At 35.9% G+C, this 27,181-nt stretch overlaps 2 protein-coding genes and 2 long non-coding RNA genes across 5 annotated transcripts in view; all 4 read right to left on the reverse strand.

Annotated features, from left to right (window-relative positions):
- LOC109174569 (target of Myb protein 1-like) overlaps nt 1-1,616 on the reverse strand; it is a 29,439-nt gene extending 27,823 nt beyond the window's left edge. The window contains exon 1 of the mRNA XM_019323788.1: nt 1,461-1,616. Within this exon, the coding sequence (XP_019179333.1) occupies nt 1,461-1,558 (98 nt within the window). The 5' untranslated portion in view covers nt 1,559-1,616. The remainder of the gene's footprint in view (nt 1-1,460) is intronic.
- A 3,821-nt stretch (nt 1,617-5,437) lies between these two features.
- Nucleotides 5,438-6,089, reverse strand: LOC109174573. Its single transcript, XR_002053114.1, has 3 exons — nt 5,702-6,089; nt 5,540-5,611; nt 5,438-5,462 (listed from the first exon to the last, which is right to left on the reverse strand). It is a non-coding gene; the product is annotated as an uncharacterized LOC109174573 (long non-coding RNA).
- Nucleotides 6,090-9,111: 3,022 nt separating this feature from the next.
- LOC109174572 lies at nt 9,112-9,530 on the reverse strand. The gene is made up of 3 exons (XR_002053113.1): nt 9,439-9,530; nt 9,265-9,334; nt 9,112-9,154 (listed from the first exon to the last, which is right to left on the reverse strand). It is a non-coding gene; the product is annotated as an uncharacterized LOC109174572 (long non-coding RNA).
- Nucleotides 9,531-18,592: 9,062 nt separating this feature from the next.
- On the reverse strand, nt 18,593-24,780 carry LOC109174570 (protein EARLY FLOWERING 3). 2 transcript variants are annotated; one of them, XM_019323791.1, is made up of 5 exons: nt 24,069-24,780; nt 21,697-22,511; nt 19,928-19,979; nt 19,268-19,829; nt 18,593-19,231 (listed from the first exon to the last, which is right to left on the reverse strand). In XM_019323791.1, exons 1-5 carry the CDS (start codon nt 24,279-24,281, stop codon nt 18,813-18,815), a joined length of 2,061 nt encoding a protein of 686 aa, XP_019179336.1. In that variant the 5' UTR covers nt 24,282-24,780; the 3' UTR covers nt 18,593-18,812. The 2 variants fall into 2 exon arrangements, with proteins under 2 accessions (XP_019179336.1, XP_019179335.1); XM_019323790.1 differs by having other exon boundaries at nt 18,594-19,829.
- Between the last annotated feature and the right edge of the window lie 2,401 nt (nt 24,781-27,181).

A 27,181-nucleotide genomic window follows, 5' to 3' on the forward strand; every position in this document is an offset into this window, starting at 1 on the left:
TAGGCGTCCCAGGGCGTCGCCTTGACGACTAGGCGTCGCCCGGCGACGCCCAGGCTCGCCTCGCCAATTTTAGGCGAGGCGAGGGAACTAGGCGGGAGCCCTAGCCCGCCCAGACGCCTAGATAACCTTGATCCTAGCTACTTCAAGATATGAAACAACTTCTGATATTCTGAAGAAAAAAGGTAGTTGAGGACCAACATGTTTACAGGGGTTGGAGAACGCCCTACTCTAATACCATAAAAACCAAAGAGCTTAAGATGCAAAGGAATTCAAAATAACTTTTATTCAGCAGTGATTTTCAAAGACAGCAACCTCACTTTATAGGAAAGAGGAGGGCCTTAAACTAGTATAGAATATTTAGCAATAAGTCCTAACATCTATGTTAGAGAAGTTGGGTTACGGTTGAGAGAATTACTCTCAACCTTAGGGTTTGAATTTTGAAATTAGTGGCTTAGTTCTTCCCTTAGCTTGTATATATAGGCTCTTTATCTTTTGTACATCAAACACAGTAATACACAACTACACAGTCTTCTACTCTTCTTTTGGATACACTTTTTCACAATCTATAATTACTCCTAAAATTCCTCAAGATTTATATGTTCCATATTTGCATAGTATCATATCAGAAAAGCGGAATAGTAATACCTAAAAAAATGTAATCCAAGATTAGGACTGATTTCCTGCTTTACACATTCAGTGATGTACCCAATAAAATGATATAATAGCTTAGAGAAACTAATCATAAAGACAATCTTTTTATGAAATTCCTTCTCTAACCCAAGCTTCTCTTCCTATTGTTGTACATTGAATAAGTAACTAACTTATACCAACCTACAACCCACAAATCACATTCAACTCAAAAAGCAAATGGTCAGCTCTCTTTCAAAATCATTCAACAAAATCCCACTAGTCCGAAAATTCCAATTACACAAACTATTCAATTACATGTAAGGGCAAACTATAAGGTACTCCCCAGAATACCTAGCATGGTAGAATATGCATTATTGTTAATTGTTAATTCTATTAAACTCTATGTTCTTTTCTCCTATACTGCATATTTCTTTCAGGTAAGCTTCTAGTTCAGATTTATTTTTCAAAATTTATCTTCATGCTCAGTTGAAGTTGATGTCCATTCAAATGAACATTATGTCCGTTTTGATTGAATTTTATTTGTATTTGGATGAAGTGAATGGTCATTGTGATGTCAAAAAAACTTGACCAATCAGTTGAAATAAACGAGAAAATCAATCGAAATGAGGTAAAAACAGAGTGCAGTACTCTCTCCCACATAGCATTTCACGTTTGATGTTTATTGTTTAAAGGCGAAATCAACGTTGTTAAACCTCCAGATTGACTATTGCAGAAGCTAATAAATTAATGCAAAAAAGAAATTAAAAAATTATAGAAAGCGAGAACACAGCACAGAAATTCGAGTCGGAGAGCTGGGCAAGGGTGCATACCCGGAGTTGTTACAAATGTCGCAGATTCCAATGTTCACGGCCCAATCAGGGCCGATGAGCATCTCACTAGTCGCTCTGTCCACCAAGGGGTTCACCATTGCAGGACTGCCGCCGCCCGCAGCCTCACTGTGATAGCTCTCACCACTGCTCAACTCCGCCGGTGAGATCACAGAAATTACACAAACAAAGCCAAACTGCAACAGAAAAACAAACAGCAAATCGCTATTTGTTCCTGGAGCCGAAAAGATCGAATCGACCTCAATCCGTCTTTCCCTCCCCGCCCTTTTTTCTCTCTTCTGTGTGAATGTGTGATCGCTGCGAGTTTTTTTTGTTTTTATTTTTTTATTTTTTATGATGATTATGAAATATGAAATAATTACATTATTGCTAGAATTATTTTGTTCGCGTCGTTGTGCCCATGCAAATACTTGCATGCTCCTATTTGTGATTTGTCTTCTAGGAAAATACTACGTTCCATTTCTATCAAATAACCATAACTACTGTAATTTCAGCAATAGTCCTCCGACTATTGTGATTTTTCAAATTTTTTTCAAATTTGGTCCTCGTCTTTTAATTTAGACGAAATAAACCCTTGACTATTATATTTGTTTCACCATTGATCCTTCTGTTAACCAACCGTTAGAATAGGTGTTAGTGAAGGGCTAAAAGCGTCATTTCCTATGCTAAAACTCTTCTTCCTGATGTGGCCTGAGCATATGTATACAATTCATAAATAAGACTCAGAACTCGCCTTCGCGACTTATCTGCCCCCTCTCACTCCCTCGCCATTGCCCTCCCTCACGCTCACCCACACAAACCCCCCATAGCGCTGACTAGCAGTTAAGAGCAAGAAAAATCAAACCTCAGATAAAGCATCCACACCATACTATGCATTCAGACTTGTTAATTCACATTTTCCAATGGCTGAGAGGTGGGGGGATCTATTTGATATATACAAGGAAATGCTAATAGCCCTTATAGCTATCAAGATTCAAGACACATGAAGCAAAGGTAGATCGGGGAATTTCATTTAGGGATTACTGATCAGTGATCAAACAAAATGAATATATATATATATATTATACAAAATTAGAAAAACCAAACTCCTAGCAAAACTTCAAGCATTAAATTTACTAATTCAATTAGTAATTTGAAATAATTGAAGAAGCAGTATAGTCACTCTACACTGTTAGTCTCTTATGAGCCAATAATCAGACAATTGTTCAAACTCTTTACACTGAATGCAAAAATTCAGACAAATTCCTCAACGAAATAGTTAAGTTATGAACTATGAAGCGAAAATGGAATGAAAATTGTGACAGAAATTCGACGAGGGTCTTGGAAGGTGAATATCCCAAGCTAATCTGTTGTGCAATCTGAGCCTTTTCCGGATCTTCACGGGAATCCAGGTCGAAAAGCTGATCGCCAACGCCAATTGGACCTGAAATTCCTCTTCAAAGTAATTGAAATCCGGGGCCGAATCCGACACTGCATTAATGTCGCAGACGAAGAAGGCGTTGTTTCGGAGGAGGACGAAGCCGGAGTCCGATTCCCGAAATGGCGGCGGAACAATCGGTGGTGGGCGGTGGTGCAGGTGATGATGGTTATCGGCTACGCCATCGCTAATGTGAAGTTTCCAGAGCAAATGGTTCATCTTCGACATGGGGTCTCATCGACGAAAGAGAAGAATTCCAGATTTGATTTTTTTTTTTTTTTTGCCGTCAACTGCTAGTCAGCGCTATAGGGGTTTGGATGGGTGAGGAAATGCCCTTTTTAACCATTCACTAACGGTTATTTAACTGTTGGTTAACGGAAGGACTAATGGTGGAACAATTTTGATAGTCAAGAGTTTATTTCGTTCAAATTAAAAGTCAAAGACTAAATTTGGAAAATCACAATAGTCGGAGGACTATTGCTGGAATTAACTCAGTAAAAGTGTGACTTATGACTAATTTAATTAATTTTTTTTTTAAGTAAATAACAACTTCATTAATGACTTAACAAACCAGAAATACAAATAGGTGGGACAACATGACTAATTTAATTAATTAAGAGTTAATACACAATAAGGATTTTTACTTAAATGGATCGAAAACTTTTTCACACTTGTCGATTTACAAATATAAGATGATTTTAAATCTTGGACAACCCTAAAAAAAATTTATTATGATTTGTGTTTTTTGTGTTGATCAAATAAAAAACGCAAGTTCCAATTACCAATTACATGTGGTATTATAAATAGGCCACACGCAATTAGAAATTGCATTTCTTCTTTGTATTTGTGTGTAATAACGTAAGTGCCAATAGATTTTTTCCTAGTGTAATTCAATATGTAAAATCATCTTATTTTTGTTCACAGTACAAGTGTCAAAAAGTTTTATTTTCAATCAAAACCCCTAATACACAATAGTGTACATGGTGTCTAGGATATAGTTTGTAAGCGGAGAAGCTTTGATTATACAAAATAATAATAATAACTTTTAGATCAAGCATTAGTTATAATACGCGCGTTGCACGATTAAATTAATATCCAACATAAAAATTAAAATAAGTAAATATTTCATATAATTTTTAAATATGAAAGTTAATTAATACTGTATAAAATAAAAATGATTATTTTCAACGTAATCAAAATGAATATTTTCAACTTTTAATAAAAGTAATAGTAAACATGAGTTTTGTTGTAGATACTTGTAATTGAAAAAATAAAAATCATGTCCTAAAAATTTTCATATTAAAATAAATTAAGTCTTATTAATGAGATATCGATGAGCCAGTAAAACTTAAATTATTTTATTTTAAAAAGTGACATAATTATAATAGGTTTGCTAATATTGTCAAAGAGTAATTAAAGATTTATGCAATAAAGTTATAGCGCGTGTACGACTGAATAACAAGACTTACAATTGAGAAACTAACTATTAATTGTTTGTTTCCTCAATAATCAAGAATTTCCAAGCTAGCACACAAAACTTACAATAATCCAACTTCTAGCACTTAACACCTACATATTTTTTTTTATAGATCAAGGGTGAGCACTAGTACAGAATTGCAGATAGGCAACCATTGTAAAAGACAATAGGCAACTATTGTACAATGGTCGCCTATGAGAGGCTCGCAGAAAGCCATGGACTTTACGCGACCATTTCTAAATGGTTGCGCATTGTCAGTAATACGCGACCATTCTTGACCAAGAATGGTCGCGTATTGTTTTTTTATTTTTTTTATTCAAATGTAATACGCGACCATTCTTGGATAGGAATAGTCGCGTGTTTTTTTTATTTTCTTAAATCAACTTTCTGCGACCATTCTTTGTAAAAGAATAGTCGCGGATACTTTTTTAAAAAATAAAAAAAAATATAATTTTAAAAATAATTTTATTTTGCACCATGCAATTCTCACACAACCATTAGTAATAGGTATTTATTTATACTACTGAGTACTGTAATTGTAGTAAAAAAATGTATTCATAAGATAGTAATAGTTGCATAAAGAAATCAACTTTCATAAGATAGTAATAACAGTCTGGTTACAAACATATTACAAATTAAAGCTAAGCTCAAAGCTTCAGCATTAGAAGAGTAATTGCGCGAACCAATCAGATTCTCAGCAGCAAGAAACTGTACATTACACTTTGTTGAATCCATTAAAAGCTTGTTGATGCCATAATAATGTAACAACTGGCACACAATAAAATTAGAGACAAATGCTTAACACCTGACTCATAATTTGATTTTATCAAAGATAAAAGGTGCAGATTTTTTTAGCTGTTTATTCAGAGCTCAACTAGTTCATATAAATTATGTATCTAGAAACCATAGCCCATGAAATTTTTCTTACATGTACTCATCTACCACATTTGTCAATTAACAAAGTCAAAAATAGAAAGTAATTAGGAACTAAGTCCACTCACCATCTCCTGCTTAATCCTCTTGAGGTCCTTGTCAGTCAGTAGTCTAGGTGTCAGTCAGTAGTCTAGCTGTGCATGTGTTTGATGCAAACCTGCAGGTAACACAAGACATTATAAGCTGTTTTTCATGTTAAAACCAATACATTTTGGAGATTAAGATTGGACATACTTGTCTATGAAGAAGTAAATCCCAAAGAACAACCAGCACAGTACAATAAGTATCCAACAAAGAATAATCAACCTGCCAACAGATCATTAAAACGATTCAAGTTCACATTCGAATATCAACTGTCTGCCTTTCAACGTTAACATGATGTGATCGTACACTTACCAGCGAAGCGTTCTTCTGAACTTGAGAATTCCGAGCACTGACAGACAGATGGCTGCAACCAAATTAACTGAAATGATAACAGTACTTATTATGTACACAATCCTTAAGCCCTTCTCTATTGCCCTCCTATTTTTCCTCGCCTGCCTCTCGATATCAGCAGCCCGACTGTCGAGGCTCTTGGATGTGGAGGTCAGGAAACGCGTGGCCTCAGGACCTCAATCCGTGGCTCCTAAATCTGCACTCATTTCTTTCATTGCCTGAGTCGTGTTGTATATGGTGTTTGATGCCCCATCTGCAGTGTCAATAATTATGTCAACAACTGTATCTGCTCTCGAATGGAACCTTGCGTTCCCTCCAAGGACTAGACCCGATGCAATCCTGAAATCGTTAAAAGGAAAAGTAGGATAATGCTAGCTGCTGGTAGATGTGGTAACCTTAGACATACATACATACATACATACATACATACATACATACATACATACATACATACATACATACATACATACATACATACATACATACATACATACATACATATATATATATATATATATATATATATATATATATATATATATATATATATATATATGAAAAAACTAACCTATGATTGGAATTAGCTTGTGATTGCTTGTATTTCCTGTGCGGGTGTTCCATGTGGTGGTGATCCCTGTGGTTATAGTAAAGAGTAAATAAGCGAACATATAATTTTAAAGAAAAATTCCTTCTTATCGTAGTGTTAAAAAAAAACAAAATTTTGATTAATGTCTAGAAAAGTGAAACAAGATTATATGCAGCCTAGCTGCCATGTTTTTAATCTCTTATCAACGGTGAGGAGGTAGCCATAGCCATTGCAGATTTGCAGTTAATCAAAAGCATCTTCTATGTGAATATTATTAGCTAATTAATATAATCAAGACTGCAAAGTTTTAAGGTGGTTACCTTGTGCATAGTGAAATTCGTTCTTGCTGTCTTCTGTGCATTGCCCTCCTCCATTGTAACACTCTTGGCAGGATTTTGAGACTTCCATGTACAATAAAAGATGAGCAGTTAAGCCATCATTTGTTTGTTGAATAATAAATGGAGATGGATACATGGTACAGTTAACAGCATCACATTTGGAATCGATTTAACTTAAAATCTAATAGTTTGAGTATCAATTTAAATTCAATTAAAAGTTATAGGATCAATTCGAGAAATGGGCATAATCAAATGACTATTTTGAGAATTTTCTCGAAAATTATAAAAGGAAATTTTCGTTATATATGTAAAGCGCCCACGACGTCGTATTACGGATACTGTGGGCAACTCCAGCCAAAGTTGGTTAAGCAGTTGACTAGGTAACCACAAGGTTACAATTCGAATCCCAACGGGAGTGGCCTATTGGCCTTTTTTGTTTGAGCCAGCAACCTAAGTTGGTTTACCTCCTTGTGGAAAAAAATAATATCCCAGTTTCTTCACTAACAGTATGTATCCATATCCAGGAATAACTAACTAGTATAAAAAAAAAGTTGTACATCAGTTACTATAACTCCACCACCAGAAAGCATTAGTTGCTTAGTCAGACATGACTGAAGGGGAAAATAAGCATTAACTATATAACATAGTATATGAGTATATCTTAGTTATGCCCCCAAAGGAGATCAGAGCAATCTTCAGTCAAAAAAATAAAAAATAAAAACTCCCAAAGACAAGCTTTAAAGAGCTCCAAGTCAAAATGCTACATTCCACCAAAATTCCATCATCTAGAGAAATTTAATATACCTGATAGAAGACTTTGCGTCCCTGACTCGGATGGAGGTTGCATTAGTTTTTAAAAAGTCCCTGCAAAAATGAACATGGACTGGATTTTCGAAGATTCTTTGAAGACCTGGACACGGGTGTCCTATAAGATTGAATTGATGGGGGGTTAATGGACCAAACTATAATGAACCTATGATGGTAGAAATGTATGATCTCCATTGGTAATCATGACCATAATGTAGGTATCTAGATAATAGCTAATCATGATCATGATGTAAATGATAATTTTCTCATTAATCATGATAGAAATAGCATGAAAACTCTAGTGGTAAACAAGATCATGATATAGGTTTCTAGTCAATTAGTACCATGATATGTTAATGACATTGCTGTAGGATCAAGCTTTGTGGAATGGCATGTTTGCTAGTTGCCTAAATAAACTAAAAATGGTATGAAAGACATCAATACATCTAACAAAGGAAGCATTCATGACATCTTAGGTAAATATGGCATAGTGCAAAGTCAAATCACATAATTTCTACACTAAAAATTACATGCATCCTTAATATAATATGTTGCAAAAACATGAACCAATGAAGTTAGCTTTTCTTGCCATGCCACTGCTTCAAATGCATGCCCTGGGTAAACTATAGGATGGTCCAAGAATATGTTCATGATGCAACAGTTTGCATTCATTCACATGAGAAGAGATGTTAATGCTAATGACTTGATGATTACATGGATGCATGCAACAGCTGTCCATGATGCATCCTATCATGTAAGGATTTGTATTTGTCAGAGCATAGAGAACAGAATACATCCCCTTCCAGCTACTGGTAGGTCATAGGTGGTGGAGTTCCATTTGCAGCAGGGGAAATGTGATTGAAATCCTTCCTTTTTCCAAATGGATTCTTTGAATACGTAACTTGATGTTAAGGAAAACCACGGGCGTCCATGTAAAAAACATTTGTAAAGAACATGTATAATTGACATAATGCTACATGAAGGGCATTACAAAATAGCCTTATACTTTTCTCCTTATCCTTAAACCACTGGTGACAGGCCTTATATATAACATGCATTTTGAGATGCATACCTATAATGAATCCATTCCCCTTTTCAAGTGTCAAAGACACTTTTTTTTTGGCAGTCAATTTGACTAAAATTTGGGATTGAAAATAAAATCTACATATCACAAAAGTAAATGAAAAATATTACCTGTTTGGATAATCAAAATTTTGAAATGTATCAAACAAACATATTAAAAATTTAGTTACAGGTTGACCCTTCAAAAAAATTTAAAATAAAATAAAATGGAAAAGAAGAGGTATATATACTAAGAGTGTGTGCCTTTCAAATTTACCCCCTTAAGTGTGATAGTTCTTGACCAAAAACCAAGTGCAAGAAGAGAGATCTAGATAGGAAAAAAGGAAACTAAAAAGCTGCCCTGATTCTCAGTGTGAATTTTGCTTAATTAAAGAGTGGACATGATACCAAATATAACAAAGAGATCAAATTAACAGAGATAATTGCCAACAAAAGCCATGGGTAAGAAATATAGTGAATGTCTGAAAAAAAGCACTTAAAACTCAAGTTCTAAGATGTCTCAAATGGAGAAAGGATATTGAATCCGCATGCCAACAGCACCAGAACTAGGTATAACAGCACTTGCAAGGTATGGTGCACATTGGTGGCACTCTGCACATCCTGCAAAATGATGTGACTTCAAATAACAACATAGATAACAGAAGCTGCATACAGATTAATAGAGCAAGCATCTGAAAGAAACTTCATTTGTGTAGCCGTCATAAACTTACTTCAAACTCAATGAAACATACAGTATGCCTTTCCTGTCTCAATACCTTCATCTGCTTATAACCAGGTTGCCTGTCAGACAATTTTTGGGTGAAACAAACAAATCCATTCAATAACAGCTGTGCACAAATTTGTACATAATGTAGACCAATTAGATGAAGATGCAAAATCCCTACGCAGTGAACAGGCCTCTCAACTCTTCCTCATTTATGTTCTCTCCAAGATTACCAATGAAAAGGGTATTGCAAAGAGGATTATCTTTTGTATTCTACAAGAGTAAATCAATCATTATTAGCAATTAAACACAGCTCCAGAAAAATGGCTCATTCGTCAACAACTTCCAGAAACAAAAACATAAAAACAAAGCCATTGCATGACACATTACCTGGACAGGCACATAGTTGTTTGGTGCTGCAGGCATAGGAGCAGGAACAGGCATTGGCACAGGAGGAACATGGTAACCAGTATATGGATCATATGGTTGAGGTGGTGGAGTCATGTACCTGAGCTATATCACTAATCAGGTCCATATTACAAGTTTGACAACAAGTCATCCATGTGACTTAAATTTAGTGCAGTTCAATTAAGTTGCAGGAGATAATTCTGCAATTTTTTGTGAGAAAGGAGTACTCTTACGCAGGTGGCCCCCAAGCTGGTGCAAGAGGGGGGTGAAAAGGAGAGGGGCTAGAGTACCCAGTATGTGTATAATCACCGCTAGTCCGCATCCGTTTGCTCTGGTCATAAGCATTTGAATCAGCAACAATTCCCGCTCGTATATGTACTAGCCACCCTGCGGAGGCAAGGAACACCCATCCTATCCTCGATGATAGTTTGTTCCAGCCCGGAGGAGGATCAGCATGTTCCTTTCAGTTAATCTCTTGATAAACCCCAATGGAAGCAAGGAGATCTGCCGCAACATTCTATTCATGGAGGATAGTTCTGAACTCCAGCTTCCTGAACCTTGCTTGCTAGCCTCTAACTTCTTGCATGATTTCACGAGTCGGTCCCCTAAATGAGGTATGGTCGGAAATCTACCTCACAACTTCAGTCGCATCGGTCTGGATTTCAAGCTCACAAATCCCTTTGTTCCAAGCGCCCTGGAGACCTTTCACAATGGCCATGGCTTCAACCACCAATCGTTATACCGTGCACTATGTGCGCCCTGGAACGAAACGTCGTCGTTTCCATTATTAATAACGGAGATTGGATGTGACAGACGCCGCTCCGTCCGTCCAATCCCCGTTACAATTTTTTTTATTAAAATATAAAGCAGCGACGGGCTATTCTTCTTCCCCAAGACACACCATTTCAATCATCCAAAAGAGCAAAAAGCACAGCCAAAATCTCCCGCGCGCCAAAAGAGCGAAAAAGTTCAAAAGCAAACCAGAAAAAAAGTAATAACTCCAATCTTTTCATCGTTCATCGCACTACACAACACATTTTCATGAATGTTCAAACATTTTTTTGTTTGAAGATCAAAATATTGTGAAATTTGTAACATAACACATAATTTCAACATATATATCATGAAATCTATGCACATTTAGATGAAAATTCATCATTAACAAGCATTTTCCGTTAAGCTAGGATTACATAACAGTACTAACATGAACTCTGCACCTAAATGATATTACTAAATTATGTATACAATGTTATGAGTTTGTGTGAATTCTTTTATACAAATTATGTGCATTCTGAGTAGATATTATGTGTATTCTACTATACACCTCATCAAACATAACAGATGTTCCTTATGTTTAGGATTATGTGTTTTCTAGGTAGACATTATTTGTATTCTAGTATAAGATTATGTACATTAGGAATTTCAGTTGCTATACACCTCATCAAACATAACAGATGCTCCTTATGTTTAGAATTATGCATGTGTATTCTGAGTATAGATTAGACCACATAGTCCTGGTATGAGTATTATGTTGATAGTTTAAATATATTCTGATATCATAATATGTACGTTAATATTTTTAGTATGCTTAGGATTATGTGTATTCTGTGTAGATATTATGTGTAATCTATTGTAAGATTCTGTACATTATGCATTTTAACTCTGTACATTCATTCAGTACCTGATTGGTTAATCTAAGGTTACATGTTACTTAGACCTATATTTATGTGTATTATATTTATAGTTTATGTGTATTCTACTATAAAATTATGTACATTATTAATTTACATACAGTATCTGAGTGCTCAATTGTATACTTTTATTGCAGAAATGTCAAGCTCCACAGAAAGTGATCCTACACTAAGGGGATGTTTGGTTCATGGAAATTTCCTTAAAGTGGAGGAAAATGTTGTTTTCTGGTGTTTGGTTCATGGAATTCATTTTCCATTGGAAACCTCAAATTTGAGGAAAACAAAATCATTGGTTGGACCAAGGATTTTGTTTTCCATGGGAAATGGGACGAAAAAGTGAGATGGATTACCAATTTTACCCTTGTTTTCTTTTTTAATTATATTACTCTTATTAATTTGTAGGGGCATATAGGTCTTTATACTCGTTATTCCTTACAATTCCAAATCTAACCAAACAATAAAATTAGTATTCCCAGTAATTCTTTTTCCACCAACCAAACAATGAAATTCATCTTCCTAGTAATTGTTTTTCCATGGAATTTCAATTCCACTTCCCTTAAAATATTTTCCGCGAACCAAACAAGTCCTAAGGGAATTTCAACAAATATATGCAAGAAAAAGAAATGCAGCATCTACTTCAGTCTTCCGCCATGTAGATCACGAGCCAGAGAAAAATGAAAACAGAAGCAAAGCAAGGAATGATCGCATCTAAAGGGCTGAAAAAAGGGGCCAAAATCAACACATAACGCCCAGCCTGACCAACCTAAAGCAACACCAAAACGATCAAGGAAAGGGAAAGAACCAGAGGACAATGTACCAAAGCATGCAAAAAGGGTCAAATCAACACATAACGCACAACCTAACCAGCCTAAAACAGCACCAAAACGATCAAGGAAAAGGAAAGAACCACAGGATGATGTGCCAAAGAATTTAAAGTACTTGGGCTTGAGGGAAACACCAAAGCAAATCTACACTCTCGTCAACAGTTTAAGCCCAGAACAGCATGAAGGTGTTAAGGAGATTGGGTTTGGATATCTACTCGACATAAAGATCTCATCATGTGACGCTAAGTTGATCAAGTACCTCCTAGAAAGTTTGGATATTGGTCGATGCTCAATCCATATTGAAGATGATGAGCTCTTTATAGAGGAAAAAGATGTACAATCTACACTTGGTATACCTAGAGGGAATATTCTTGTTGTTGAGGCTACTAATGCAAATGCAACTCCTGAGTTCAATAAAACAGTTGCTTAATGGAGAGCTCGGTGGGAAATAACAAAGGGAACACCAACAACTAGTGAAATGCTGAGCAAGATGGTGGAAAGGGGTGATCATGGAGACATGTTTAAGAGAGACTTTGTAATCTTTGTGGTAACCACACCGATTGAGGCATTCCAGAACACGCGCGTTAACTATAAGATCCTCTATTCACTACTTGATGTGAATAAAATCAAGGATCTCAACTGGTGTGGTTACACAATCAACTATCTCCTTGACACTGCTCAAGGTTGGAAGGATAAAAGAGATTCACAATTTGTTGGACCAACCACCTTCTTGACGGTATAGAGGTATGAGTATTCTTTTAATGAATTTTGAGTATTAATGATAAACTTGTGTTTATGTGTATTATGTTGAGAGTTTATGTGTACTCCATTATAAAAATCTGTATGTTAATACTTTCAATTACATACCACAGCAAAACATGGAATATATTTCATAGAATTATGTTTATGTGTATTATGATAAGAGTTTATGTGTATCCTACTATAAAATTATGTACATTATAAAATCCAATACCATACCTCAGCAAAACATAGATTTTATTCTCTTAGAATTATCTTTATGTGTATTATGTTATAAGATTCTACTAGAAAACACAATCTCAACCCAGAAAACACATAATCCTAAAGCATAAGGAACATCTGTTATGTATGCTGAGGTATATACCAACTAAAAATCTTAATGTACATAATCTTATATCAGAATACACATAAACTATCAACATAATACACATAAAAATTAATGAAGCATAGATCAGTATCCATACCTTGTCCAGTAAAACTCAAACTCTGCCTCTGTATCAGTACATTTCAGCAAGAAATTTAATATATCTAAAAAACCTTTTTTGATTTCTTAATCCTTTAATATGCTTCTTTGAATTCTCACCAATGTGCCATATACATAGCCGATGTCGTGAACTTGGAAAAACTTGAACAATAGCAGCAGTCATAGCAGCGCATTGGTCAGTCATTATACTTTGTGGTCTTTTGTAATCCATAGATCTCAAAAATGAGTTAAACAACCATACAAACGACTCAATCTTCTCATTTATCAAAAACTCGCATCCAAACATGACATTCAAGTAATGGTGATTCATGCCAACAAACAAACCACAAATCATATCATATTTGTTAGTACGATATGTTCTATCATGAACTAACAAATCTCCAAACAATTCATAATCTTGTCTCATTTGTCCATCCCTCCAGAAAAAACTACACAATCAACTTCAAAATCAAAGTAAAAATCTTTTTCACTTGACTGCCTTCGTCTAAATATTTCAATAAATGTGTTTGAGTCAATCCTATCCAATTTGTTCAATCCATCAGTACATAAAGAGTTGTATGCATCCCTACTTGTAAAACCAACGAGTGGTGATCCCCCCGATTGTGTTTTAATAAACCTTATACCATCTGCCACAGAAACACCACTCTCCTTCATATCCTTTAGATAAGAAAGATGATTCCTAGACACCATTCTATGTGACCGTAGAAGGTAACTCTTGCTCGGTGAAACCAAATCATGATTATGCACATTCTCATGTTTTGAAGCACTCCACGTCCCATTCCCATCTACATCAAATTGAACAAGTGCAGAGCACCCTGTTCGACCATCAACTTTAGAATAACAACCCTTTCCTAAATTTCGTTTAAATCCAGCCTTCGAACAGTGAAACGTCTTCGTCTTCAATGTTTTGTAGCACTACTATATCTTTGATTACCCTTCCTCACACTAAAACCTAATCTAAAAGCATAGTCATTATACATATCATATGTTTCGTCAACCGAACTCACTGACATCCCTACCAAATTCTAGTCAGTTGCAAATCACATAAAGTTTAAGTACCCCTATGATGAATGTACATAATTCTATACCAGAATACAAATAATATCTACTCGGAATACACATAATCCTATGCATAAGAAACATCCGTTATGTATGCTGAGTTATATAGCAACTGAACATCTTAATGTTCATAATCTTATATCAGAATACACATAAACTGTCAATATAATACACATAAACTTAAGTCTAAGTAATATGTAACCCTAGATTAACCACTCAGGCACAGAATAATGTACATGAGATGTAAATGCATAATGTACAGAATCTTATACTAGAATACACATAATCTCTACCTAGAAAACACATAATCCTAAGCATAAGGAAAATCTGTTATGTATGCTGAGGTATATACCAACTAAAAGTCTTAATGTACATAATCTTATATCAGAATACACATAAGAACAACCCTAGATTGAAAAACACATATATTGCCAGAAGCTCATCAGAAAATGCACACCTCCAATACAAACACAATCAAACTAAATTGAAAATATGCACCTCCAATATGAATTCAATCATATGAAACAACTATCACATACGAAGTCAATTATATGCATCAACAACGAAAATATAAACCAATCAAAAAATCAAAAATAAAAAACTTGGAGCAGCATCCTCTATAGCTTCCAATTCAACCGAATCATTGCATTCGTCTACCACTGCCCCCTCCTGCTGCGCAATCACCTCATCTATGTCTGGGAAAACAATAGATGCGAAATAGAAGTCAAATCGCGACGATGCCAATGATGCGCTCGATAGAGAAACAGCCAAGATGAACATCACAGAGGAAAACTAATAATGACCAAGTAATTTTTTTTTAGACGTTAACGGCAGAAATGGAAACCTTATGGCAAAAAAAAAAAAAAAAAAAAAAAAAAAAAAAAAAAAAAAAAAAAAAAACTGTTATTTTGGGCAAAACAAAACGACGTCGTTTTGCTCCAGGGTGCACATTGCATTGTGCGCCCTGGTGCACGATATAAATTGCCTTCAACCACCACCGTTGTGCTCCCTTCCACCTCACTAAGATGCCCAAGATGCAAATGCCAAAACTTTGTGCTATCACGATAAGACCGAATAGAATGAACTCCACATACAATTGTACTCCGTAATAGTTTATAAATATTCCATGATGTCGTCCTATCTTTCATTACAGTCAGCACACCTTTACAAATTTTAATGGTTCCCTATCATCTTCAACTTTATTAATAAAATCATTTTCATGCAAAGTGCCAAGAGAAATTAGATTCTTTGTCAACCCAGTATATGTCTAACATAACATAAAGTCGTACCACCACCATCATACATCTTAATTTTGCTTTCACAAGTGACAACAATATTATGACATCTATCATCACCCAAAAAACTGAACCAAAATTTCATGACTTGTATGTGGTAAATCTCTCGCTCTCTGTTAAGTGATATGTGATAAAAATAAAAAAATATAAAAATATAAAAAAATTAAATAAATAAATTTAAAAAAAAAAAAAAAAACAACCAAAATAAAAAATACATGTATTCGACAACTGACTGGATGAAATTAACCACACGAATATCACCTTCACTACAATTTAAACTATTACCATGTACTGCGTTTCTTATTGCTTCTTTAATTTGGGACAATCCATTTTCATATGTCCAATCTCTTTGACCTAGAATCACATTTTCCAAAATTCTCCTTCCTCTGCTTCCTTCCATGATCCTGATTCCCCTTAACATATAGATTGTCACCATGAGAGCCTTCCCCTATATTTTGTTTGTGTTGGTTATGAGCTAACATAACTGCAAAAATCGCATTATATTTGACAGTGTTTTTCCCATATGTAAGAGTTATCACCAAATCTTCAAAAGAAGGAGGTAACAAACACATCAAAATTATCACCTTATCTTCATCGCCAATGTCGACGTCAAGCCAAGCCAGATATATATGAGACTATTTGACTAAAGATATTAATGTGATGCACCGTCAAAACCCTGTTGCATCTTCATTCCATAGAGTTTCTACTTCAAATATAGTTCATCACATATTTCGACATGAGTTGAACTTCCAATTTATCCCAAAATTTCTTAGGAGTTTTAAGGACATAATGTGATACACGACTTCATGGAATAACCGATTCTTTCTGTGTTCCTTCAGATTTCCCAATCCTCCTCGTTTACACTAGCCAACTTTGTCTCCTTTCAAGTCATTTAGGTGAGCTTACTATCTACGCCAACATATCCTTAACCCTCAACTACCATAGCCCAAAAATCTATGTACCATTGAACTTCGAAACTTCAAATTTCGCAATCAACATAGTCTTCCCAACGATGCTCTGCTACCAATTTTTTTAGAAAATGGGGATCAAGAGATATGATGAAGAATAGAAATGAAAACGAATAAGAGTTTACGTACGTGGTTATATCCATGGGAATGAAGAAGATATGAAGAAGATATTTTATTAATTGTGATAATATATAAAACATCTAGGATTACAAGCATCATATTTGTAGCATGGTTGCAATAGGCGTTAGGCGCTAGTCGGGCGGTAGAGTAGCGCCTAGCACCTAAACGGCCTAGGCGGCTAACTGAAAAATGAAAAACAGTGCACGTGTGTAGGTGCATACATACATACATACATACATACATGCATGCATGCAAATATGACGAGAAATTGACGAGTTAACTCGGCGTAATCGGCCGAGTTAGGCGCTAGGCGGGTGCCTAGGCGGCCGGTCTCCTAGGCGGGAGCCTAGGGGGAAGTCGCCACGGCGTAGGGGCGCCTAGCGCCTAGGCACCGATTACTCGGTGCCTAGGCGGGATTTTTGCAACCCTGATTTATAGACAACCATAACGGTACATTTACAAAATTGTACCGTATCGCGGAAGTGTCACCCCCACACTCGGACTTACCAGATCCTGTTTGAGTTCGAACCACAGAGACAAGTGTTGTTATTCCACCCCACTCACTACACTCTAGCACCTATCATCTTCTAGTAATATATGAGATATACACAGCACATGATTTCACGTAAAAGAAAAATACTCCATAATAAATCTAACTCATAGCCCCTCTAATGTACCAACAAAAATTAATTTTCTAACCCCTCAACTCTTTAAAGATGGGTTTCTAAAAAAATTTAAAGAATCATATCACCAAATTTATTTCTAAATAATCGCTTGTCCATGCTTAATTACTCTATGGGAGTTGTGGATACACTACTACATTGTAAGTTGTTGGGTCAGTATGAACTTCTGCCTATAGCTAGGGGGGATTTCATCTGTCACTTAGTGCCAACGTTTGTATCGAAACGATTTGTGCAATGATGGTGAGTTTGCAACTGTTGAACTCAATAATTGTGAGTTTGCAACTGTCATTCGTAATTATAATGGTGAATTTCTTTTTAGATTTGTTTCCTTAAGTTCCGTGTTTAATGGTTTGGCTAGTGTCCTTATACGTTGCCTAGATGGGTGTATTATAGAGCATAAGTTGAATCCCGGCCACATATTGCAGGTGGCATATCTTCTTGATGGTTCCCTTCTTTTGCTTGATGCCTTTCTCTCTATGATTGTGTCTTTGGCCTTGTTTGGTAAAATAATTAGCCTATCAACTAATGTTACCTTATTTGACAATTATTAGTTGTTAGATTTAGTTAAACAATCAATATGAGTGTTTGATTGATTAACTTTTTGTAATAACTTACAGTTCAAAGTAACTTTTTTCGATCAGCCGACTAATTTGCCAAACATTTTTCTACAATCAGCTAATGTTATCAACTAGTCAAACGTACTAACACAATCGGATAACAGTCATTTACCAAACACCCCTTTTGTCTTTTTGTGCTTCTATGCATCATGCTATCAACTAGTCGAACCTACTAACCCAATCAACTAATAGCCATTTACCAAACACCCAGTTTTTGTGCTTCTTGTGATTAGGGAGCAAATGGTCCATCGTTGGCCCTTTCTAATTGGATCCAAAGAAAAGAGGTTGGTTGATTGACGTTGGTATCAACAATCAAGTGGCAGCCTAGCTCATCATTTTTCACCTTTGGCACAATAAGCATGAGGATGACAAGTTGACAATTGGTGTAAAGAGTAGACGACCCAGGATAAGGGTATAACGCGCCTGCTAGAGAATATTGGCTTACAATGAATTAAATAAAGTTGAGTGTGAAATCTATGCATGCATTACATTAGGACTGTCTGCTACACAAAATTCAGTTACTACTACATAGCAGCCAAAATGTTTAAGACAACTGACCAATTTGCTGGATGGGCAAATGGTCAAGTACGTACACTCCTCCAAGCCGCCACCACCAGCTGCTTACCTATTTATGTGTTACACTAGAGTCATTGCTTCCTCTCCTTTTGTATAGATTGAAAGATCCGAGCAGCTGATTCAGATGCAGATCTAGCATTATGAGGTACAACTCGTATTACCCTAGCAGGGTGACCAGTATCAGGAGGCTGACTGGCATCGACGATGTTGACAACTGGGGATGTGGGAAATAGAGGAAGCACACTTCTTCCTTCCATGGGACCACTTACTGTCACGCCCGGTGCTCTTACACTTGGACTACTAGCACAGCTAGCTTGTATCTCATTATCTTTACAAGCATGCAATCTGTGAGCGTCGGAAACATCAGCATCCCCATTCTTCTGGCTTGGCATGTTGCATGAGTTCTGATGTTGAACATTTAAGTTCACCCCCCCACCTGATACCTGAGCTTGAGAACCCGTTCGAGTAAATGAGTTCATCTGTTCAACAGCTGATGTTGAGACAGCAGAGTTCATTACCGGCATACCATATGGAGGGAAATAGCCATGACCGATAGGAGGGGCAAACGGATCACCCATTCCTTGATAGTGATATTGAGAAGTTGGGAGTCCATATGCAGGAGGAGCGAAAAAGTTCCCCATCACTGGAGTGGACACTGGTGGTGGTCCACAGCCTGGACTCATGAATCCAGGTCCAGGGTACGGTTTATATACAAGTCCTTCAGAGGGGGTCATCACGGGAATCAACCATTGGTGACCTGAGGGCTGATGGAAACACCAAGGACCCATGTTAGAGTCATTACTTACCACCGGTAATGGTGGATTCCCTGGTGAGGGTTTACAGCTAGGAGCTTGAGTAGCATTTTGAACAGAAGAAAGAGATGCTTTCCCCACAGTATTTTCAGCAGAGCATTCCATTCTTAGGTGAGGCTTTTCAGAATCATTTTTGTGCTTTGGAACATTTTGAGGTGCCTTAATATACTCAAATGGGGGCAGCAATCTTTTTGCAGAAGATACTTTCAAAGGTTTGCCTAAATAAGCAGTATCCTCAAGTAGAAAATTTGGCGACTCAGCAATGAGCTTCTGAACCTGTAAAAAAATTAATAAACTATATTGTCAACACAAGACAAAGCATTAAATCATGTATCCCATTCAAATGCCCAGAGTGTTTCGAACAAGGTATTTACCTTTATTAATCTATGCAACTCGAACACTTGAACTGCAAACACTCTTTGTTGACTGTAATAGTGAGAATCAAAATCAAAATATGGGGGGAACAGTCGTATATATGGAAATGGAAATTAGCTTCCAACCTCAAGCAGTAAACTGTGTAATAAAGGAGACAAATATAACACCAATGCTCAGATTATCTTATTTGAAAGAAGACAGCTTGGATAATCTACAATGACTACTTGTTTCTACAAAGATGAATTAAAGAATTGTCTAAAACCATCTCAACACCATTTGGAATTCTGTCAAAATGTTTGAAAGTAAGTTTTGGATAGCACCAGTATCATCCAAAAAGGTTACAGCGTTGTCATGCTGACCACACAACTAGCAACAAGTTCTAAGCCTTTTGTAGTTTAGACCCAGAAAACAATAGAACAAAAAAAAATGCCTAGTTCATTAGGCAAAACTGACAATGAATTCATAACAATCTAGTACCAGTCATCTCACCTTGCACCCAAAACATTTAGTCTGACATGGTCCCCACAGTGCCATATATGAAGGTGATACACCAATGAAAGCCTTCAAGGGCTGCTGACAAACAATAATTGCCCACTTTGTGGGAACCATCAGACTCTGCACCAAGAGATCTACCCTACATTAATCCATACCCAATTCCTAGAATTAACACCATATGCTTCCTTCAAGAATTTGTTTGGTCATAAATCATAGGAACAGGAAGAGAGTATCCTAAAGTGTGACGATCTTCTGGAATCCTCATCAGCCTAAATATTCCAACTCTAGAACAAAATAATGTTTATTTTCCAGCTAATGTTCCAAAGATGATATTTTCAGCAAAAGGGGGACAAAAAAATAAAGGAAAGGTGCCTTAAGGAATAAAAGTGATTTGCTCAACAGATATTGAAAAATTCTGTAGCAATGGTCAATTATCAAGGGATTACACGATACTTGTCTAATGAGGAAACTCCTAAATTAGAGGGAGAAAACAATGTTTATAAATGAACAACTTAGACAAATGCATCAAGAAGCATAAGCAAATAAAGACAATCACAAAATCAGCTGAAACTGTGGAAGGTTTTTAATGCCAAATTACACCTTATTCATCAGCATTCAAATAGCAAAGTTTAAAATGCACTTACGATCATTGGAATTGTCTGAGCTTGTCTATGATGCGAGTAAAAAGCATAAAACCAGAGAAAGCACTGAAATACCATCAAAACATACTAACATACATATTATTAACTTAGTATTGGATAAATATAGTTTAGAGGGGAAATATTAAATTCCAAGTACTCTCAGTACCTTAAATTGGCTGAAAAAGGAAAACCACTTATATAATAATAATAATAATAATAATAATAATAATAATAATAATAATAATAACAACTGTGAGCATAACTAATATATATACAAAAGACCATGCCAAAGACATTGTGGTCTAGCGGCATTGACTTATGACTCTCGGGTTCAATCCCCAACCTGCAACCCCTCTCACATGTACCAAAGGTCCAAAGCAGGAAAAAAACAAAAACAAAAACAAAACAAAACAAAAAAAAAACCATGCGATAAACAAAAGTATAAAATATCATTTTCTAATTATATCATGATTATTAAAAAATGGAATCAAGAACATAAATGTGCACTGTATAATATTAAGCTCACAAGTAAATGAAAGAAAATACATATTGATCCTATAGAAACACAGGGAATTAGAATAGAACATATGAAGCCTAAAGAGTGAGACTCAAAAATCCAAGAATGAACTTACTTGACAATAGCTCTTCTGGCTTTCCAAAAATGTTTTTGGCCAATTATTCCAACTACATCATCGGGCGATATGTCCATTCCAGATATACATTCCACCATGGAAGTCTCAGATGAGTTGTCTCCTCTATCAACTTTTTGTGTTTGTGGTGATCTACATGTCTGGTTTTCCTGAGACTCCACATCATTACCAACATTAATAATCTGCCCTTCTGTTTGAAAACAATTGATTGGGACAGAAGAATCTCCAATTTCCACACCCTTAATAGGCCCACTCACAACAGCATCATCATTAGCGTCACCAACTTTAGAATCAATTATGCTTTCTGGTTGTAGGTTTATGCCACTCTTATGTGACAGGTCAGAATTATTTGCAGGGCCATCTCTCTGTTCAGAATGCAAGGGAAAATCCGTATCAGTATGCTTTATACAATGTTCTTTCTTATCTGTGGATCGAGAACTCAAGGAAGCTTTAACAGACTGCTCTCTGGTTGCAGGAAGCTGTCTTGAGCTCTCCTGATGTCTCAAATTTCCTCCCCTTGTGTGCTTTGCATCTTTAGTAGAGCGCCCAAGAAAAGCTGGACTTGAGGGAGAGACTTTTTCCCTCTCTGAGTTCTTATAGAACTTCCCAATACTTTGACTTATATTGGAGTTAACAAAGACAGGAACTCTAAAATCATCTTCATCTGTTTTCTTTCTGGACTCAAACTGGGTCAGAGGAGTATTTGAATCAGAACTGTGAGCATGTAACTTCTCAGCTGAATATGTTGATGGTGGCAGATGCATTGGAAGAAACATACGTCTTTCATGTCCATTACCCTACAGGAAGGGGTTCTACATCAGAGGGGACAAAAATCCACATGACAAGTAAATAAATTCATATAAATAGTCAGTTGTGCACACAAATAATTCCAAGTTCCAACTAGAGACATACCACCTAGAAAAACACAAGTATCCCATAGGAGTAAGATTGCAACTTAATTGGTTCCATTTTCTTAACCATCTGATGTTTCATGTAGTTGAACTGTTAGAAAATAGAAATGCTACAAATTAACTAGTACAAAACCCCTCCAAACAATAAGTTATAACAATATATATTTATATAGTTTACAACAACAAGCTTACAAGTAATCACTTATTCAAGAATCCACCTATCTCAAGACTACTACCAAGCCCAACCCAGATAGTTGACTAATGCTCACCAAGTAACACTGCATAGAAAGCCCAAGAACAACACTCACTCATGCAAGTATGAGTGTATGTGATGGGACTTGAGCCTAAGAGCTTAGTTCAAGGACGTGGAAGTCAACTCGACCACAAGGGTGTTGGCTACCCTTACATCTAACTCTTTTTTTATCAAAATGATGTAGTGTTATTATTTAGTCAAAATATTACAAGATACCCCAAAACAATAAATAAACCAAAAACCCTCTACAACCAAAGAAATACAACCAAGAATATAGAATTTCAGCCCAAATAACATCAGAAACCCTAGCTTGGTTATCCTCAGTATCCTGCACCGCCATCTTCGAGACTTCAACAAAACTCCCAACTTCTACAGCTGAGTTGCCGGAAAATCTCCATCACCACCAAGAATAACACCAAACACTATCGCCTCAGCCACCACTCCATACTTCCAACACTCAAAAGCCACCAACTTGAGCCACAACCTTAACAACCCATGCCTCCCACACACCCAAATCAGAAGAAATCTCCATATCCAACACCACCACCGAAAACCCTCTACAAACACACCTCTTACTGCAAACACAACCACCTCCAGATCTAGAACTCTGCCCCTCTCCACGCCCAAAACATCATCCCCATCACTGCCCAACACTCTTCCAGGTCACAAACCCCAAAGAGACCAAGGATCCTCCCCTCCAAATAGAAGAACAAGGACAAAGAAGAAAGGGATGGGAGGGCAAAATGCCACCCTGGGGCATAGACACACCTGGAGGGAAATTTTTCCCAAAATTCTTTGGCCTCTAAAGAGAGGTGAGAGAGTTTTCTCTCTGTAGAGGACCCAGAGCTGATAGAATTACCATTCTCCCTAGATCTAACTAAACAAATTAAAAGGATCCATGGTCTCTGAATCAGTTGAGGCTAACGTTTTTGCTGTTTCAAAATAGCAGAACGACCAAATTGTCTAATGAGTTCTGAAAAGTGGTATCACTATTAAATAAAATCTTACCTCAAAAGCTTCACAATCTATTTCACCAACTCACTAAGCTCACAAGAGCAATGGAACAGACAATAGTAAAAAGTAAGAACTAAATTTCAAACAAAATTCATTCTCTCCCGGAAATACCAAGGATCAGATAGCACATATCGTGAAAATGAAACCAAAAAGAGGGACAAGAGCTCTCAGTTTACCTGGCTTGGTGAGGGAGGGATCAAATTGGAAGCGTTGTTGGGGTTAGGGGGCAAAACTCCATGATCAAATCGCTGAGAGGGGATGCTGAGCTGCTCATAGAGAGCCATCTTGTTCCTTGGAGGAGCTCTTGGTCCTCCCTTTTCAGTATCATTAACATGAAGCCTTGGAAACATTGGCCCCATTATTTTCTCCTCACCTTTCCCTCTCTTCATCTTCTCTCTAGATTCAACCAGTCTCAAAACATCGAGAGCCAAACCACTTGCTAAAATCCCCACTTTAAAATCAACCCGCACATAAAAAATCCACAACTCGCAGAACAGCGTAAATCAGATTCAGTTGAGCTTAGAAATTGGGATTCACAGGCTGAAACGACATAAATCGATTCTTCTGCACAAAATCCGGGCAAACCCCCAATTTCAGAAACGCAAGAGACTCTTCAAACCCAGTAACCCGAAATCGATTCCAACAGCCTAAGAGTCAACTTTTTTTCCTGTTCTTTTCTTTTCTAAGAATATCCGAGGAAACAAAGACCAAAACAATGAAACGAGAACAGATTCGAGAGATTGTAAAAGAAAGAGGAAAAGTTTATCGATTCTTGAAGGGCAAAAAAGGAGAGGATCGAAAGAGAAGAAGCTATGTGAAAAGGGATACGGCAAAAGTGCTTAGTTTGTGGACCCAAATGTGGATAGAACCAGAGGGGAGAAGAGAACCTAGAAACTCCTAAAGGAAGATAGTTTATTATTTTAGCTTTTATTAATTAAAATTATATTATATTTACAAAAAGGTATGCTGTCCTGTATTTAATTAGACTATATTTTGCACTTTTTTAAATCACAAAAACAGAAGTAAGCTGCTGATTAGGTGATTTTTTGTTTTAACTATTCAATTACAACACACAGATAAGATTTTGTTTTTAGTGGATTACCTGGCTAATCAAATTAGTGGATAATGGTAAGGCCAATGACCTTTTTGACACATTTGAGAGAGGGGGGAAGAAAATCACTTTTAGGGGTGTTTAGGACATTCACATCAATTAAATTTACAAAAATGTTTTTAAAAAATATATTTAATGGAAATAATTTTATTGTGAAAATTAATTAGCATGTTTGGTGTTACCAAGAAAATATAACAATTAGATTATCTCAAAAATTAATTAATATATTTAGTTTATTTAAATTTTTTCAAAAAAATTTTTAAAATCGCTGATATATTATTATTATATATAAACATAAAACTTAAATTAGCAAACAATATGTTATATACAATACAATGTATAATGAATCAAATCGTAAATTACAATTCATAACAAATCAAATTACAAATAATCATGAATTAATACACACACCTAAAAAGAATTATATATATATATATATATATATATATATATATATATATAGAGGGGATATATATCTAATGCATATACAAATATAATATATGCAGTAATTACAAATCAGATTACATAGGGAAAACTTTAATTATGTATATGGATATTTTGCTAAAGAATGTGTAATGATGAGAGTGTCAAATTTCTTATATAATGATAAATATATAATTGAATTAAGTTGGCAATTCTTAGTAAGCTAGAAAAAAAAGAATCACATCACACATCACATCTCTTCTATTCTATACTTTTTCAAACCTTTTTAGCCCAAGGAATCTAAACCCCCACCACTGAGGTTCAAACATATAACCATCTATTAGGAATGGTAACGGAATGCTATCACACTACATGGTACTTTGGCCTTTAGGTGGGATCTACTTTCCTTGATATCATGGAATGTGATTTTCATTGACCTAAATTTTTCTAAGTCAAAGATTGCACCAAACGTGAGAATAATTTTCCACCTTTTAAATTCCCAAAAAAGTTCGAAATTTCCTAGCTATGTACTAAACGCGCTCTAGAGAAAATTATACCACTGACCAAGTTCACATTTTATTGTGGTCCCTATTTCAAAATAAATATTTTTTTTTGTTCTATTCTATACTTTCTCAAACCTTTTCAGCCCAAGGAATCTAAGCCCCCACCACCGAGGTTCGAACATATAACCATCTATTTGGAATGGTAACCGGAATGCTATCACACTACATGGTAGTTGGCCTTTAGGTGGGATCTACTTTCATTCTTCCAAAAGGCTGAACGCCAACCCTAAGGGGGGATCTACTCCTTGATATCATGGAATGTGATTCTCATTGACCTAAATTTTTCTAAGTCAAAGATTGCACCAAACGTGGGAATAATTTTCCACCTTTTAAATTCCCAGAAAAGTTCGAAATTTCCTCAATTTCCTATGTACTAAACGCGCTCTAGAGAAAATTATACCACTGACCAAGTTCACATTTTATTGTGGTCCCTATTTCAAAATAAATATTTTTTTTTTGAAAATTATGTATCTACAGTTAAGAAATTATGTGTTTGTAGATAAATTGAGTATACATAATATACTAACTACAGGCACATAATATATTAATTATAGGCACATAATATGTTAAATTTAAGCACATAATATGCAGTTAACATATTATGTGTCTGTAATTAACATATTATGTGCATTCAATTTAATTACAGGCACATAATTTATCAACTGAAGGCAAAATTTCAGAAAACGAATTTCTCAAGTAGAATACACTCAGATTATTGAAAGTTTGATATATTTAATTAATTGTACTAAGCCAGGTATTGCATTTGTAGTTAGCAAACTTAGTAGATATAATAGTAACCCCGGTGCACTAGAAGACGATTATAAAGATTATGAGATACCTAAGGTATACTTGTGATCTTGGACTACACTACAAAAGATATCCAGTTGTACTAAAAAGGTATATCGGCACTAATTGCATATCGGATATTAAGGACTCCAAGGCCACGAGTTGCTACGTGTTCACATTAGCCGGCGAAACCTTTTCTTGAAAATTCTCTAAACAAACTATAATAGCTCCATGATGGAATAAGAGTTAATAATCTTGGACAAGTGTTGTGAAGATGATGAATAGCTATGCCATTTTCTCAAGGATATTTCTAGTTGGGACAAACTTGTACCTCCAATTTGTATGCATTGCAATTGTCAAGCCACAATCGGTAGGGTATCGAGTAACATGTACAATGGTAAATCTA

The sequence above is a fragment of the Ipomoea nil genome, unplaced genomic scaffold, assembly GCF_001879475.1.
Source record: "Ipomoea nil cultivar Tokyo-kokei standard unplaced genomic scaffold, Asagao_1.1 scaffold0642, whole genome shotgun sequence".
Lineage (NCBI taxonomy): Eukaryota > Viridiplantae > Streptophyta > Magnoliopsida > Solanales > Convolvulaceae > Ipomoea > Ipomoea nil.

What these genes read in the sequence shown, in the direction of transcription:
- LOC109174570 (XM_019323790.1), bottom strand. Translation starts at nt 24,281, where the DNA reads ATGAAGAGAGGGAAAGGTGAGGAGAAAATAATGGGGCCAATGTTTCCA. An exon ending in TCCCTCCCTCACCAAGCCAG is followed by an intron (nt 22,512 to 24,068) that starts GTAAACTGAGAG and finishes CCCTTCCTGTAG; the next exon opens with GGTAATGGACATGAAAGACG. An exon ending in GCCAGAAGAGCTATTGTCAA is followed by an intron (nt 19,980 to 21,696) that starts GTAAGTTCATTC and finishes TCACTATTACAG; the next exon opens with TCAACAAAGAGTGTTTGCAG.